At 42.6% G+C, this 16,447-nt stretch overlaps 1 protein-coding gene across 7 annotated transcripts in view; it reads left to right on the top strand.

Annotated features, from left to right (window-relative positions):
- The window catches only part of FRMD3 (FERM domain containing 3), a 416,465-nt gene that overhangs the window by 120,054 nt on the left and 279,964 nt on the right, over positions 1–16,447 (top strand). For 4 of the 7 annotated variants that reach the window (XR_010148705.1, XM_016961023.3, XM_016961022.3 and 1 more), the window contains exon 1: positions 1,466–1,837. The exons of 2 other annotated variants lie outside the window; for them this stretch is intronic. Coding sequence is in view for 4 of the 5 variants with exons in the window: in XM_016961023.3 (XP_016816512.1) it covers positions 1,691–1,837 (147 nt within the window). In the remaining variant the exon portion in view is untranslated. Of the gene's footprint in view, positions 1–1,412; positions 1,838–16,447 lie in introns of those variants that run through there. One more of the 7 variants, XM_016961018.4, reaches the window with a different exon arrangement.

Genomic DNA, 16,447 nt, shown 5'->3' with positions numbered 1-16,447 from the left:
AAGGGCCCATCTCAAGAGCCTACATGAATGCCCCATACTATCATCTAAATATTCATAAGCAATAGTCAGCTATTGAGTGCTACATAAAACATTCTCTATCCTCCTATCTTGACAAATTGTTGCAATTTGGAATTTCCAGGAGCAGATACTGAGACTGAGTTTGTCCTGTGTGGTATTTATTAGTGATCAACAGGGAGAGGAGGCAGGAGCAGGCAGAGAGAGAAGTCCAAATGCAATGCGGACTCCCCCAAACCTCAGCCAACCCCACTAGGTGTCCTAGAGAATATATGGCCCACCAGACTGTCCAGGGCAGGTAAAATTTGTGTGCCACTCTTCCTCGACTCCCAGGACAGGGCATATCTTTGGATGAGGGGACTCTATGCAGGCACAAACCTTGAAAAAGCTGACAGCTGGTCAACACCTCCTCTTCTAACAAATGTTCCTTCCTAATGACGTGTTCTGCTCCGGCAAGAGCAGCAGGGTGAGAGGACTTCCATCTCTCCCAGCTCCTGGACATTCTAGTACTCACATTCAAGCTCCATACCCCTGACTCAACAGCCGCCCCTGGCCACTCTCGGGCCTACGGTACCTGACACAGTGGCTCTAGCCACCTTGGGGACAACAGAGAGGCAGGATACCTCCTACCTTCAACACCCTGGAGGCGCGTGGGGAATTCCAGAGTCCTCAATACCCACAGATTGGACTAAAACGGGATGGGGCACATCCGCTTTGCCATTAGACCTCTTAATTCCTGAGCAACCGGGAGCTGGAGGAGGTCTGTAAAGCAGGGGAGTAGGATAGGAACCTATCCCTCTTGCTCGGGTCAAAGGTATGCTACCAAAGATCACACTAAGATGCTGGGAGATTTAAAGGAGGATTTGCACATGGAAGGCTCTTTTTTGGAGAAAGAGACTGAGTCCTAGCTAGCATTAAACAAAACAATGGCTTAAACAATCTCCATGAGTACCAGAGATTTTTACTATTAGCGATATTCCTGGTGTAGCCGTGTCAGGGCTGTCACTCTCTCTGTCACTCGCCCTGGGCCCAGGAATCCTTTCCCGAGGCAGAATCCCCCTGGCGGTGTGGGTCAGGATCGCTCTCCGTCCCCTACCCGCGCCAGGTCCCTGGAGCTGAGCAGAGCAGGGCGCTGTCGAGAGCGTTGGGGAGCCGGGGCCGGGACGAGCACGACCGGGAGCCCGAGCGACAGCGGCCAGGGGAGGGAGGAGGCGGTGAGGCTGAGGAAGGCAGTCGGGCCCAGCTTGACGCAGCGGCGGCTGCGACTGAGCAGGCCACCACCAGGGCACCCGGGCCAGCCGCGCCAGCCATCCCTCCGCCTCCTCCTTCAGCTGCTCGGCGCGCGTGGGAGTGAGTGCGTCGCGAGCCTGCCGGGGGTCTCAGGCTCTGGGCATCCTCAGCGAGCGAGCCCGGGCAGAGGGAGGCGCACGAGCGCGCGCGACAGAAGGAGGCGGGGAAAGGAGGGGGCGAGGCGGAGGCGAGCGAACAGAGGGAGGGACCCGCCCGCCGCGCCCCGGCCGCTGGGCATGTGTGTCCGCAGGCGCCCGACGCTGCCGATGTCCCGGGGCTGAGCCGCGCCCAGGTGTCCCGGACAGTGCGTGCGAGCGTGTGTGTCCGCGCAGGCGAGCACCGCGCCGGCCCTGAGCCTCCCGCTCGCTTCCCCCGGCCGCGGTGCATGTTCGCCTCCTGCCACTGTGTGCCGAGAGGCAGGAGGACCATGAAAATGATCCACTTTCGGAGCTCCAGCGTCAAATCGCTCAGCCAGGAGATGAGATGCACCATCCGGCTGCTGGACGACTCGGAGATCTCCTGCCACATCCAGGTGCGCGTGGAACCGGGCGAGGGCGCGGGGCACACGCCGGGAGCAGGGCGGGGGGCCTTTGCGGTGGGCATGCGAGAACAAGGAACCCACTCCCGGAGGGGATTGGGGGACTGCTAGAAAGCCAGATTTCGATTCCTCAGGCCTCTGAGGCTGGGGGGCCTTATCCTGGCGTGGAAGGGCATGGTGCCCTGCAAGCGCCAGGCACGCGTTTTCCGCGCCCAGTCTCCTTCCCCTCGCGTGCACCCTGCGCGCGCGTCTCACTGCGCCCAGGCTAGGGGCGCGGGGCAGCTGCCTCCGGAGGGACTCTGGCCCCTCTGGGCCCTACTCCGCCAGGAGATGGGAGCTCCGAGGGCTGAGAGGGGCACCTGCATGTCGCCCACTGGTATTTCCTCCCTTCTTCCACGTGGAGAAGGCATGCATCAGCTGGGTTCACTCATTTCTGTCTCCCGCGCCCAGGCTCCGGAGACGCCCTCAGTCCCGGAACCTGCTTTCCGCTCCGTGTCGGTCTCCGCCGGTGGTCTTTAGTTCTCCGCGTGGGGCGGTGGCGAAGTTTCCCCAGAGTGAGAGAGGCCGGGCTGCCCTGGGCGCCAGCCTTGAGGGATGGAGCGCGCGCTGCGTCGGACTGGAGCTACCTCGAAAGGAATGTGTGAAGTCTGAGTGTTTCGGAGAAAGGAAAAGGGATTGTGAGGCCAGCAAGTGGGGAGCCCTGCAGGAACCTGGGTCCTGGGTAAAAGAGCCCCGTGGAATCTTGGTGGACATTCACTGTCGCCCAAGTTGGAGGAGAAGGCGAGTTGTTTGGGAGAAGGCAGCTTTGCTGGCAGCCCTGTCCTCGGGTAGTAAGTGCCTCTGGGCTGTCAGGAGAGCTAGTGTGAGATGCAAAGGTGTGCGTGTGCGTGTGGGTGCGCGTGCGTGTGCATATTTGCGGTGGGTGAATATGTAGGCAGGTGGGAGCCCCTCTTCCAGGACCCCAAAGATGCCCCACTCGGTGCGCACACAATCAGGAAAGGTTGTGTCAGGGCTCAGCACAATTAACTTCTGACTTCTAAATCTATTTAACTGTTTATCTCTGGGATTTCCTTTCTCACCTACCCTAGTCGAGTCTTGAGGCTCTGGGACTGAGCTTTTTTTTTTTTTTTTTTTTTTAGTGTAATACAGGGTACACCACCCATGTCAGTGGGAGGTGAGTGGGGCAGCATCTCCCAGAGTAGGAATCAGCCTCTAGGCTGTGCAAACCATGAAGGAATGAAAGGACTTTCCCTGTTTTATTTTTATTTAATTTTTGTTAGTGGGAGTGTGTGACATGTTGGGGGCAGTTGCAATTTATTTGTAACCTGACAGCCGGACAAGTGTCAAGGTAGGAATGTGATGCCCCATGATCTCCCAGGAAAGTAGGCTCCCATTGAATTTTCTGGAGGAGCTTGAATTTCATTCTGAGCTAAGCAGCACTGCTAAACTTAATAATAAAAGGATTAGCAGGATAGGCAGCGTTTCTACTGCCACAAGGGTTGCACAGAAGCATCTGGCATGTACTAATAGTCTTGTGATCCAGAGAGTGTGGACTGTGCACTTTGCTTTAAGTCCTAAAGTGGGTGTACAGGTCCTTTAACCCATAATGAATGTGTAGATGATGGAGGGGCCGTCAGGGAGAGAGGCTGTTGAGTTCTCCTCTGTCTCTCAGCCCTCTTCTGCCCTGTACCACTTGGTGTTGACATTTTTTCCCCCTCCCTCAGGATGAAGTCTTCCTTAGAATAATAAATATTTCCCAAAGGACATGTATTTGTTGTCTTGTGTTTTGAGAAACAATAAATTGTAGCCAGTCTAACAACAGTTTGAAAAACTCCAGTGCTTATGACCCAACTAGTGCCAAAGAGGTTAAAATGTTATGTTTCAAAATGTTGGCTTGGGCACTGATTTTTAAAAAATTATGATGTTTCATTTTGTGATTTGTCTTTTTCTGCCCTTTTTGCCCCCAAATTACAATTATTATTTAACCAATTAAAATAAATTAAAATATTTTATTTGGATAACTTTGGACCTCACACTTTCCTAGAGTACTCCAGACCAGGAATTGAAATTGCCCTTCCGGGTATCAGGTTACAAAGACTTCCCATTTGCTTAGAGTGAGAACAAAAGGATTAAAAAACAATGCGAAACAAAACCATTTGGAATCACTGGCACTTGTTCTGGGTGAATCCATCTGTGTTTGCTTCCTTCCTTCTATAGAACTACAAAGTTAAAGGATTGTATATATTGTCACAGAATGTCACCCTCTCTCCATAGCCCACATCTGCCTGTCTGCGTTAGGAGCTCTCATCCCTGGTGTCTGCCTGGCTCCAGAGCAGGGGTGTCCAATTTTCTGGCTTCCCTGGGCCACATTGGAAGAAGAAGAATTGTCTTGGGCCACACATAAAATACACTAATACTAACGATAGCTGATGAGCTAAAAAAAAAAAAAAATCACAAAAAGTCTCATAATATTTTAAGAAAGTTTATGAATTTCTATTGGGCCGCATCCAAAGCTGTCCTGGGCCATGGGTTGGATGAGCTTGATCTAGAGGCTCTGTAGGAGGAGCAGGAGCTCTTGGAGATGTGTTAGTTGTTCACTCCTGTTCACTACAGGAGTGCTGCCTATGGAGCCCCAAAATAAGTAGGGGAAACTCAAGCCACACATCCTTGGGAGCTCATTAGTCTGTGTTCTCTAGTGGGTAAGCATTCCAGATTCAAAGAAAAATGAGCCACTCAAACAGGTTTCTCTAGCAAGGTGCTGGAGAGTGGCCACACATGGTAGATGCAAGGGATGATAGAAACCTTCAGGACTATTGCTTGAGACAATGTGAATAGCTCTAGGTGCCATTTCTTGAGCATCTCTCATGAGCCAGCCTTTTCCACTCATTATGTCTGATCTCTACCACCAACCTTTGAGTAGGTATTATTCCCTTCTTTTGGGTAAGAAAACTGAGAAGCTAATAACTTAAGTGACTTGTTCAAGGCCACATCTCTAAAAAGAGAATGAGCAGCTGGAATTCAAATCCGGAATTGTCTGGATCCAAAGCTTATGTATGTCTTTGACATATTACCCCATAGTTAAAATAGCTGAAGTTTCAATGAAATTTCCAGACATGGAAAGAGGTAAATCCAAGGTAGGGGAATTTAAACCAGTTACTGAAGGCCAGTTGGGATTCATGATCTGAATGGACAAAGCGACCCTATTTGCCAGTTTGCAAACTTAATGTGTCCTGAGTCTTCCAGGGAGGCTGGCATCCCAGAGCTGATTGGAATCCCACAATCCAAATGTCATTGGGGGCCATTTCCACCCCCCAGAAACATGGTATTTGCCTTTAAAGAAACTATATGCATAAATGCCTTGTTAGGTTTGATACACTGTGTCCTTATATTTCAGACAGTAGTAGCCCCAAATTATGCCTATGCATCAAAAGATGAACCAAGCCAGAAACTAAGGGAGAATTGCCTAGTTGTGCTCTGATTAGAGGGTGTGATGGTGAAAGGGCGTGTGTTTTGTGCCTCTTCAGTGTGCCTCCCACAAGGGGAGAAGGCAGAGTATTCTCCTTGTTACCTCCCCACCCCCTAGGATCTTTGCATTTACCACTGCATAGAGGATAGGAAAGAGCTTTTGCAAAATAACAGCTTTTAAATAATCCTTTTCCAAATCATATAATTTTGGTAGTATTTGGCCAACGAAAACTTTCAAACACACAACCTAGTGGTCCAGTCTCAGCAGACTGGTGGTCAGTTCCAATAAGAGATGTGGAAGTCACTGGCTCTGTCTCTTTTCACAGGGTCTGGGATGCTGTCCCATCATATCATTTGCTTGTGAATGTTCAGGTAGGATGGAAGATAGAGGAATTCCAAATAGACAGGGAGTAAAGGGGAGTTTGGGTTACAAGACAGAGGCCTGGGGAAGGGAAGGAGTTGCTGAATGCTCCTTATTGGGCTTTTCCAATTGAGCCAACCCTTGAAGTCTGGATTTTGTAGGAGGATGAGATTTGACTCTAATTCTTCATTCAGCCTTGCTACTTCAATTAGAGTGGAGTCCTAGCCATCTTCTATCTACTTTTTTTCTTTAGACACCGGCATTGTTATTCACAACCCTTACTAATGAACTTGCCATTTTTAATACTGACTTTTTTGGGTTACATAGCTTTTTGACATTATTCATACTTTGGCAAAGCCTGGTAAACATGGCTGACATAGTTGGAATTGGCTGAAAATTTGTATTTGTATTTGACTAAAAATCTTAGCATAGTGCTTTGCATACAGTAGGAACACAATAAATATCGATGTAGATTGAATAATTTTCTTTCTAGACTGTTAAATTCACAAGAGTAGGAACATTTTGATGTTCACCGCAGAGTCCCTGATATTTAGAATAGTGCCTACTATTCTATATAGTATAATATGTGCACATTAAACATCAGTTGAATGGATGAGTGCTAACCTTCCCAATATTTAATCTAACTCATTACCTGTCAACATGAAGGTAGCATGCCAGCATTGGATCGGGAATCAGATGTGTGGTTTAGTTATGTTACCAACCAGCTGTGTGATCTTGAGTGAGTCATTTGACATTTGGAGTCAATTTTCTTTTCTTTTGTAAAACAAAAGAATTTGGTTAGATGGATGCTACAGTTTAAAAAGTCTGTGGTTTTATTACTGACTGGATAAATTACATTTGAATGAAGCATTTCTGTTGACAAAGTGGTAGTGTACATATTATCTCATATGAATTTCATAACTATCCATTATCTCCATTTTATGGATGTTATTGTGTTACTGAGTATTATCTCAATATTGTATTACTAGATATGGAAAATGAGATTCAAAGAGGTTAGCAAGTTGGGTAACCAAGCAAATAAGTGGATCAGAACCCAGGTCCTTTGACTCAAAATCCAGAGCTCTTTCATCTCTGGAGCACTGCCTCTTGGGACTGAATGATTAGGCTGCTTTTGGCTGAGAGTAAAAGAGTAGACAAGTTAAAGTGGCCTAAATAATAAGGACACTTATTATCTTAGCTGGCAAAAAGTCCAGAGGGAGGGCAACTTCAGGGCTGTTCCAAAGCTCTGCCTGGACTCAGTTGCTGCTTCCCATCTTTTCACTCTGGCATCTTCAGTGCATTAACTATGTCTCTATAGTCTCCATGATTATGAGGTGGTTGCAGTAATTTTAGATGTCAGTCAGTCACTACCACATCCACTGTCCAAGAAGAGGTATTTCCTCATGTATTGCCTTTTTATCACAGAGGAACACTTTCCCAGAGTCCCCATCAGTCTTCCCATCAGATTTCATTGGCCTTGATTGGATCATATGCCCATGCCCTAGCTGCAAAAGTGTCTAGGAATATATGCATCTGGCACTTTTCCTCTCTATAATGGGAGGTGGCTTTGCCATTATGGAAGGAATGGAATTATGTGTGTGTGTGTGCATGCACATGTGTGTGGTGGGGAGGAACAGCTGTCGGCTAATCATGCAGGAGCGTCTTTCAGAATACGTCAAATTAGGTTGCAATTATTGTTACAATAAACCTTTCATGAGAGTTTAGTAAGATGTCATCTCAGCCTTGGCTTTTTTTAGGCAATCTTTGTATGATCAAATTCTAGAACAAGAAAAATTATGAGAGAGTCCTTTGTAGTGTGTGTTGTTAAATATCATTTCTGCCCTTATGGAATGGGTGGGTTCTGGGCAGCTAAAAGGCATCTTGTTCAGAGCAGGCACAGCTCTCTATAGCAGACAAACTTTATGCTTGTTCAAGTGGCACGGTGGCACGAAGTGGTTGACAGCATATGTTCTGGAGCACTGCTTGCTTGGGTTTGAACCCTGGATCTGCCATTGACTAGCCAGGTGACTTTGGGGAAGTCACTTTTCCTCATTGGGCCTCAGTTTCCTCAGCTATAAAGTGGAAATAATAATAACATAGCCCTCATGGACTTTTTGTAAGGATTAAATAAGGATTATATGTCAAGTGCTTAGCTTAGTACCTGGCACATAGTGAGAGCTGAAAAAATAGTGACTGTTATCTTAATGTTTTGTGAAACTATATTAGAGGTAATCCTAAGTAGTGGGAAGGCTTTGACTTAGAATCAAATGACTTTAAGCCTAAACTCCATCACTTTCTGATGGTGCAAGACCTTAAGCCAGTCACTGGGCCTCCTGTTCTTCAGCTGAAAAATGAGAGTAATAATTCCTCAACTGCCAGTCTCCACTGTGTTGTTGAGATGGCTTATGTAAAAGCATGTTGTAAATGTTAAAATATCACCCAAATACAGAGTACTATTCTAATCAATTTAGTTGAAAAAAAGGATAGCTTCTTATCTGTTGAAATGGGAATGATATTATCATGTGCAAACCTATATCTGTGCTAAATATCAGGCCCCATGATGATCCTGCTGGTGAAATCCAAGCTAGGTCCAGCTGGCAGCCACAGTTTTCTGCTAGTAAGGACAATTCAACACTTTTCTCTACCAAGCTCTTCTGGAATGCCATTCAGAGTCTACTGAAAATCAGACACAAAAGGAATAGAGGAGAGAGGCAGTTTGTTAAATACTGTGGCACAGCTCTGACGTTTTTAGACCTATATTATATGGGCCAGCTCTTTATATTAAGTATATCCTAAAAAAATGTAATGTTATTCCAATGGTCTGCTAAGATCTTATCTCTTGATATTTTCAAAGCAAAGGCAAAGTGTATTGACTTCAGGGAGAATACAATAATATTAGCTGCACATTGTCGGTGTATCAGCTAGAATTCTTTTAACTACATGCAACAAATTCTAATTCAAACTGGCTTTAACATTAAGGACCTTTACTGACTCATATATTCAGAAGTCTTGAATTATATATTTAATTCAAGGACTGTGGCTCTGTTTCTCTGGGGTTCCTTTGCCTCTTCTTGCCATTTGGGATGGCTCTATCCTCAGACTGGTAGTGAAATGGTTATAGTAGTGCCAGTTCTCACATTTTCATAGGATACCCTCCAGAGGAAGAGAGAAGCCACTTCCAATTCAGCATCCCAAACAGAAGTGTGCAGTCATTCTGATTGGACCTCCCAGGTCACATGCTTACCCCTGAAGCAGTGACCCTGACCAGGGGAAGATAAGGTGCTGATTAGCTTAAGGTGCAGAGCTCGACCCTGGGACTCAGGGTGGGATCAACTTCCCCTGTGGTGATGTTCTGCCTGGGGAAGAGCAAATACCTAAAATCAGATAGGAGGAAGGGGGAAATGGCTCCTAAAAAGATAACCCACAATACCTACTGTAGATGCTTTGTCTAGGGTAGGTGGTTCTCAAAGTGTCGTCTGGGGAATCCTGGAAGTCCCTGTGATCATTTCATGGAGTCCATGCTATTAAAAAAAACTATTTTCAAAATAATACTAAGATATTGTTTGCCTTTTTGGATAACAGTTTTATTGAGATGTAGTTCACATTCCTTGTAGTACGCCCACTTAAGGTATACAATTTTTAATATATTCAGAGAGTAGTGCAGTCATCACCACAATTAATTTTAGAATATTTTCATCATCCCCAAAATGAACCTTTGCCCTTTAGCAGTCATACCTCCATTTCCCTCCAGACCTCCCAGTCCTAGGCAACCACTAATCTACTTCCTGTCTGTATAGATTTGTCTATTCTGGACATTTGATAAAAATGGAATCATAAAATATGTGAATTTTGTGTCTGGCTTCTTTCACTTAGCACAATGTTTTCAAGGTTTATCCATATTGTAGCATGGGTCAGTACCTCCTTCCTTTTTCTTATTGAATAGTAGTTCAGTCCATTGCATAGATATATCACATTTTGTTGATCCATTCATTAGTTGATGAACATTTGGGTTGATGGACATTTTGGCTATTATGAATAATGTTGCTATGAACATTCCTGAAAAAGTTGCTCTCTAGACATGTTTCATTTCTCTTGGGTGTATACCTAGAAGTGAAATTACTAGTCATATGGTAACTCTGTGTTTAATCTTTTGAATAACTGTCAAACAGTTTTTCAAAGTGGCTGCACCATTTTACATTCCCACCAGCAGTGTAGCAGGGTTTCAATTTCTTCACATCCTCTCCAATACTTGTTATTATCTATCTGTTTGATTATAACCATCCTAAGTGGGTGTGGAGTGGGATCTCATTGTGGTTTTGATTTGCATTTCTCTGATGGCTAAAGTTGAGCATCTTTTCATGTGTCTATTAGCCATTTGTATATCTTCTTCAGACAGCTGCCCATTTAGATCCTTTGCCCATTTTAAAATTGGGTTGTCTTTTATTATTAAGTTGTAAGAGTTCTTCATATATTTTGGACACAAACCCTTTATATAATAAGTGATTTGCAAATTTTTTTCCCATTCTGTGGGATATCTTTTGCTTTTGTGATGGGGTCAAAAAAGCTTTTAATTTTGATAAAGTCCAATTTATATATAATTTTTGTTGCTTGTATTTGTGATGTCATAGCTAAGAACTATTGCCCAATTCAAGGTAATAAGGACTTATGCCTATGTTTTCATTAAACAGTTTTATAGTTTTAGCTCTTATATTTAGGACTTTGATCCATTTTTAAAATTGATACATAGTTTGCATACCATAAAATTCATCATTTTAAAGTGTACAATTCAGCTGATTTTCATTTATTCATAAGACTTTGCAACTACAATCACTCCCTAATTCCAGAACATTTTCATCACCCCAGAATAAATCTGTACCTATTAACAGCTACTCCCATCTTTGATCCATTTTGAGTCAATTTTTGTATATGGTGTGAGGTAGGGGTCTAACTTTATCCTTTTGCATGTGGATATCCAGTTGTCCCAGCACCATTTGTTAAAAAAAGGAACTCTTTTCCCTGTTGAATTGTCTTGTCACTCTGATGAGGTGTTGTTTACCTTTTCCACTTTCAGTCTTTCAGAAATGTACAGTGGAATTTTCTAGAGGCTACAAGATGTGTGATATTGCAACACATTGAATGAAGAAGCATATGTGAGAATACACCTCTTTGTTGAGTCAGACATTAAAGATATTTGCAAAACAATGCTGCTTTTATCACTACTTTATTTTGTACAATATAGCTATTTTTAAACAAAAATATGTTTTTTACATTAATGTACAGTGGGTTTATTGTTATTTTTAAATGAATCAATAATCGAATATTTTAAATAATTCTGTCTATATATAATATAAACAAAGGTTTTACAGATACTCAGTAGGTAAAGGAGTTTTGAGGCCAACATGCTGAAGAATTGCTGGGTGCAGTGGCTCATGCCTGTAATCCCAGCACTTTGGGAGGCCGAGTTGAGCAGATTGCATGAGCCCAGGAGCTTGAGACCAGCCTGGGCAACATGGTGAAACCCTGTGTTTACAAAAAAATACAAAAATTAGCTGGGCTTGGTGCGTGCCTGTAGTCCCAGCTACTTGGGAGGCTGAGGTGGGAGGGTTGCTTAAGCTAGGGAGATGGAGGCTGCAGTGAGCTGTGACTGTGCCACTGCACTCCAGCCTGGGTGACAGTGAGGCCCTGTCTCAAAAAAAAAAATTGCTGGTTTAGGTGACTGTCCATTTACTGAACTTCCTGAAAAATTAAAAAAAAAAAAAACCCAAACCTAAATAAAACAAAATAGAACTTATATGCTTCTTCTTTGCCTCCAAGATCATAAGTTACAAGTACCCCAAGTGATGTCAATTAAATAAAAAACACTGCATGTTCACAGTAAATATGTATATTATATTTGGAATTCTTAGTAGTAACTATGCACGTGTGTGTGTGTGTGTGTGTTTGTGTGTGTGTGTGTCTGCGTTTATATTCAAAATATTAAGAGTAGAAGGACAAGGCTAGGCTCTAGTGTAATAAGCATTTTCTAATTTCACTTGCTCTCTAACTGAATCCTAACTTTTTAAACTCTAATAATTGCATAAAGCTGTGTCTTGTTTTGAGACCCTTCTTTTGATCATGGAAAATATACAGCTAAACATGAAGTGTTTAAATTGTAAACCATTTGAATCAGGCCCATTAGTCACTTGAATTATTAAGTTGTTACTTCTTTTTCTGAGTAGGCATTTTGGGAAAACAGAAACATATTGTAGGAATGGAAATATCAGAATTTATCCCATAAGAATCTGAGATTCACATGGCATAAGTGTTAGGCATTGGGAGGATAACATGGCCCTCTTTTAGTTCTCACTCTGTGATGGAGAATTTCAAGTTGCTCTTCTCATGAAGTAGCAGAGAGCCAGATGTGGAGTCCAGAGGCAGGAAAAATAATGGGACTAGGGTCAGGAGCCAGTTGGGCAGATTTTGCAGCTGAGGTTTGAACTTGACTCAGGCTCAGAAGAGTTAAGTTCAGCATTGAGCCCTGGGAGAGGTGTGTAAGTGCTTCTCGGTTGGATGTTTCTGTGGATTTTCTGTGCTCTTGTTCAAATGCAGACTCGGATTCAGGAAGTCTTGGGAAGGGCCCTGAAATTTGACATTATTAGCACGCTTCCAGGTGGTGCTTGTGTGGCTGGTCTGTGGACCACATCTGGAATAGTCAGACATCAGTGGAATTTACCTTTCTTCTAATAATATTGTTAAGTTCCTCGAGTGGAAGAGTCTGTTCCTTTTGTTCCTCCCTCGATTGTGCCTCACTGGGCGCATTTCTTTGAGTAGATGTTCAGTGAGTGTGGGTAAATGAGTGAATAAATAAAGAAATCCATCCTGGTGTGTCTATCACAGGTATAATGAAGTGCTGATTAGACACTGTTGCTGGGTGTGGAATGATTCTGTTTGACTGTTTGTTCCAACCAAATTGAGAGATTGTTTTTTCAAACAGGATTTCCCATGGCAAATCTGATGAAGTGTTCCATGTCCATGAGAGCACACAGGACTAGGCTTAGTGACTGCCTTCTTGTCCCTCTGGGCCAGGCTTCCCAGTCTTGCTTTCCTGTACCCTGGACTCCTGGTGGTATTTCTGAAAAGCTCTGGCAATATCTCGGCACAAACAAGTCATTGTGTATAAGCCAGCAGTGCCTGGAAGCCCCTGGAGGCATAGGGGCCCCAGCTGTTCTTACTTGGAGAAGTGACTCTGAGGGACAATGACCCTGGAGGGCCATGCAAAATGCATTCCAGTTGTAACTTAAGCTCTGGAGCTGAGCTGTTTGCTTTGTTGATTCTCCCCGAAGGTGCAGGATGGAAAGGAGGGGACCACTTTAGCAAAAAGAAAAAAAAAAAAAAAGAAGCTTATTCTAAAAAGGAAGAGCATTTGTTTTGATCAAGAAGTTAGGTTTTCAAAAGTAAATTAAAGTTGGTTTGAAACAACATCAATCTTATTCAATAAACATTTGTTAAATATCTCCTATATTCCTAGCACAGAGCTGGAAGTAGAGATACAAAAGAAAATAAAATCAGCCGTCATCAAGGAGCTCGCAGTCAGTTGGGGGAAGATAGAAAAGATAGTGATGCGAGGATGAAATGATGGATGTAGAGACAGGTAAATGCAGGTGGAGGACTAAGAGGAGGCACCAAGAGCAGGCTGGGGCATCAGTAAGTATCTCTGATATAGATGAATCTTGATTAATAATTAAAGGACAAGTGGAAGTAAACTCTTTCAGAAGGAGAAAAAGGGCATTACAAGTAAAGTGATCTCTTGCTTGCTTGGTGTAAAACCCTAGGCATGAAACAGGGTGACTGAATCTGGGAGTTAAGGAAAGGAGAATCTGGGATGAGTTCCACATGGTTAGTTTCAATGACTGGGTAATGGCGATGCCATTCCAGGAGAGACAGTCCTGGTCACATAACTTGTATGGTCCTGTGCAAAATGAAAATGCAGAGCTCCTTGTTAAAAAATTATTAAGAATTTCAAAGTGATGATAGCAGACCATTACGCCAAGTACAGGGTCCTTTTAGGCACGGGTCCCTAAGCAAATGTGCAAGTCACACACCTGTGTAGCTGACACTGAGGAGATAGACTAGAGGAGAAGCAGGTTGGGGGAAGAGAGAATGAGTTCCATTTTGGGTACGTTGATTTTGAAGTGCCTGTAGGGCGTCTGAGTGGAGAATTCTCAATAGACAGTTGGATATAAGGAGTGAAAGTTACCAGAGACACAGGTCTGACATAGAGACAGAAGTAAGGGAGTTGTTAATGTTCTTGCAAGTGGTGGCAGAAACCACGTGGTATGAATAAAACTTCCATGACAGGTCTTCCTTTTTTGTCTGTATTTCTGGTTGGGGCAGGCTTGTAGATCAATGAATTGTGAGCTCTGGAATTCTTTCCAATAGTACTTGATCGTTTTTCCTTTGTTAGGCAACTCTCACCTGAACCAGAGCTGGTCTCTATTTTCTTCTACAAATGGGGCAGCCAAACCAGGGTTGTCAGTGGAAAAGCACTTTTCTGTCCTTAATCTTCATGTCCTAGCTTGGACTTGCAAATGAAAAAGACCTCTTTCAGTTTTCAAGTTCTGAGTGTCAAAGCATACGATTTTCTTTCTAGGGAAGTTGCCCTTTGAGACAGTGTCAGGAGCATTAAGTAGATAATACATTTTAAAATCCTATCAACATGCTACAAAATTAAACATGTTATATGAGGAGCAGCTTTGCAAGTTATGCTGCAATAATTTATCTTTATTTAGTATTTATTTATATCTCAGATATCTCTTGTGGCAAATTTTGTTTTGTATATAGTTTTCAGGGGGTTATTGTGAAAATTAAAATAATTCAAGTTCTACAAAATTGCACAAACAACAATAATCTAATATTAATAATGCAATGACCTGAATCTTAAATGTACAATAGAGTTTTATCTGAATATATCTATGTTTTATGCTAACGTGTGAAATATGATTATTCTGTAGCAGGGGAAAGCAATTAACGTGTTAACAGATCAGGGTATGGCTTATAATCTCTCACCTCAGAAGTATAATTTATTGCTTTAAAACTCTAGTCCGTGATGCTAAACGTTAATCTGGAAAGTCAAGATTAACCAATCCAAGGTCTTTACACGTAAACTGAGAATTCAAACACAATATTATTTACTAATGAATATAATGATAAAAATCAAGCAGTCTTAAAAAAATCAGTAACTAATTAGCCTTATTAATAGAAGAGAGGACAAACACCTAATTAACTAGTTGGCTAATAATTCTTCCTTGATGTTTCTAGCTAATGTTATTTTTTGGCCAGTCTACACACATATTACTGTCCATTGTTCTGAAAATAATAATGCTAGTCTTTGTCATCTGTACCTTGTGTAGGTATTGTCTACAATGTTATGATATGTGGAGTATTTATTGGTTCTTTGTTTAGCAGCAAGCTTTCTATATACTTATAGTCCTCTTGATATCCTCGAGTATAATAATGATAATATGTATTAATTGATTAAATTGAGGTTGATTTAAACAGAGATGTTATAGGATTGGTCCAATGTCTCATATTTAGCAAGATTAGGATGGGGTATTGTGTCTTGTATTTTAGGTTTGCTCTTATTACACTAAATACCACCATTATTTTGTTTTTGAATGTTCTCAGTAGTTTAAATGATATAATTTCTTTCCACTGACAACTTTTTTAATAGCTCAAGAGAAAAGCCATACACAGATCACACCTCTGGGTAGAAAAAGCACATTGATGTCTTGGAACTGTCATCCAAGGACACAGTCTAAATTCTTTCCATGTCTACTTTCTTTTTGTAACCTGTGGCTGAATGTACATCCAAATAAAATTGCAATCAACTTACCATGGTTATATGAGTATTTTGTCATCTAACATAAGTAGACAATTGAAAACTACCTCCCCTTTCCTTTTACATGTTTGGCATGGTACAAATATTGCTTGTAGTTTGAAATTTCAAATTAGCTCCCCAGAAGTTGTAAAAAGAGAAAAAGGAAGGGTGATTCTAATGAAATTTTCTATCTGCCCTTTAAGGTAATTTACCTTGTAGTTTTGAGATTGACTCTGAAAGTCAAAATCTAGCAATGCAGAGCATGGTATTTAGAGGACTTTTAGAAAAATAGGAAAACAATGTATTACTATTATTTTTGCTTAGGCACTAGCCACTGCCATGTCAGGCTCTCTCTGTTTTGAAGGCTTAGGCAGAAGAGTAATAAACTCTGTGGAGTAGGGATGGAAAATGAACTTCAGGTTATTTTATGCCACCTGGAACCTTATCAAGGATATCTTCACCTCCTGTGTTCCCAAACCTCAGGGGAGAAGTATTTCTGCTGAGGGTCATCCTGACACAAGGGGGCACCTTGAGTGACACCTTTTGCCTCCAAGTTTGAAGACATAGTTTTTCCACCATGTATAGATGGCACTTTCTTGGTTCAGTGCTGATTAAAAGGAAAAAAAAGAAGAAAAGTTATACAGTAATTCAAAGGCAGCTGTGAAGCCTGAGTTTGCAGTGCCAGCAGCAGTGTGGTAATTTGAGAATAGTAAATTAGACAGACAAAGCAGATTTTAATCATATGCCACAGAGAGGAAGGTGGTTTAGGTTTATCTCCAAATTGTACCTCCATTAGAGAAAGGGAAGCTTTTAATGCTATTATCCAACATATATTGTTAAAGATTACTTTTTTCCTTTCCCCAACCTTTCTTTAGTGTGTTTACTGGGTTAGAAATGGCAGCCTTTTTTCCTCTCTTAGTGT

Source organism: Pan troglodytes, chromosome 11 (genome assembly GCF_028858775.2).
Source record: "Pan troglodytes isolate AG18354 chromosome 11, NHGRI_mPanTro3-v2.0_pri, whole genome shotgun sequence".
NCBI classification, from domain to species: Eukaryota; Metazoa; Chordata; class Mammalia; order Primates; family Hominidae; genus Pan; species Pan troglodytes.
Note: the sequence above shows the minus strand (reverse complement) of the source record. Positions and strands in the feature narration are given on the sequence as shown.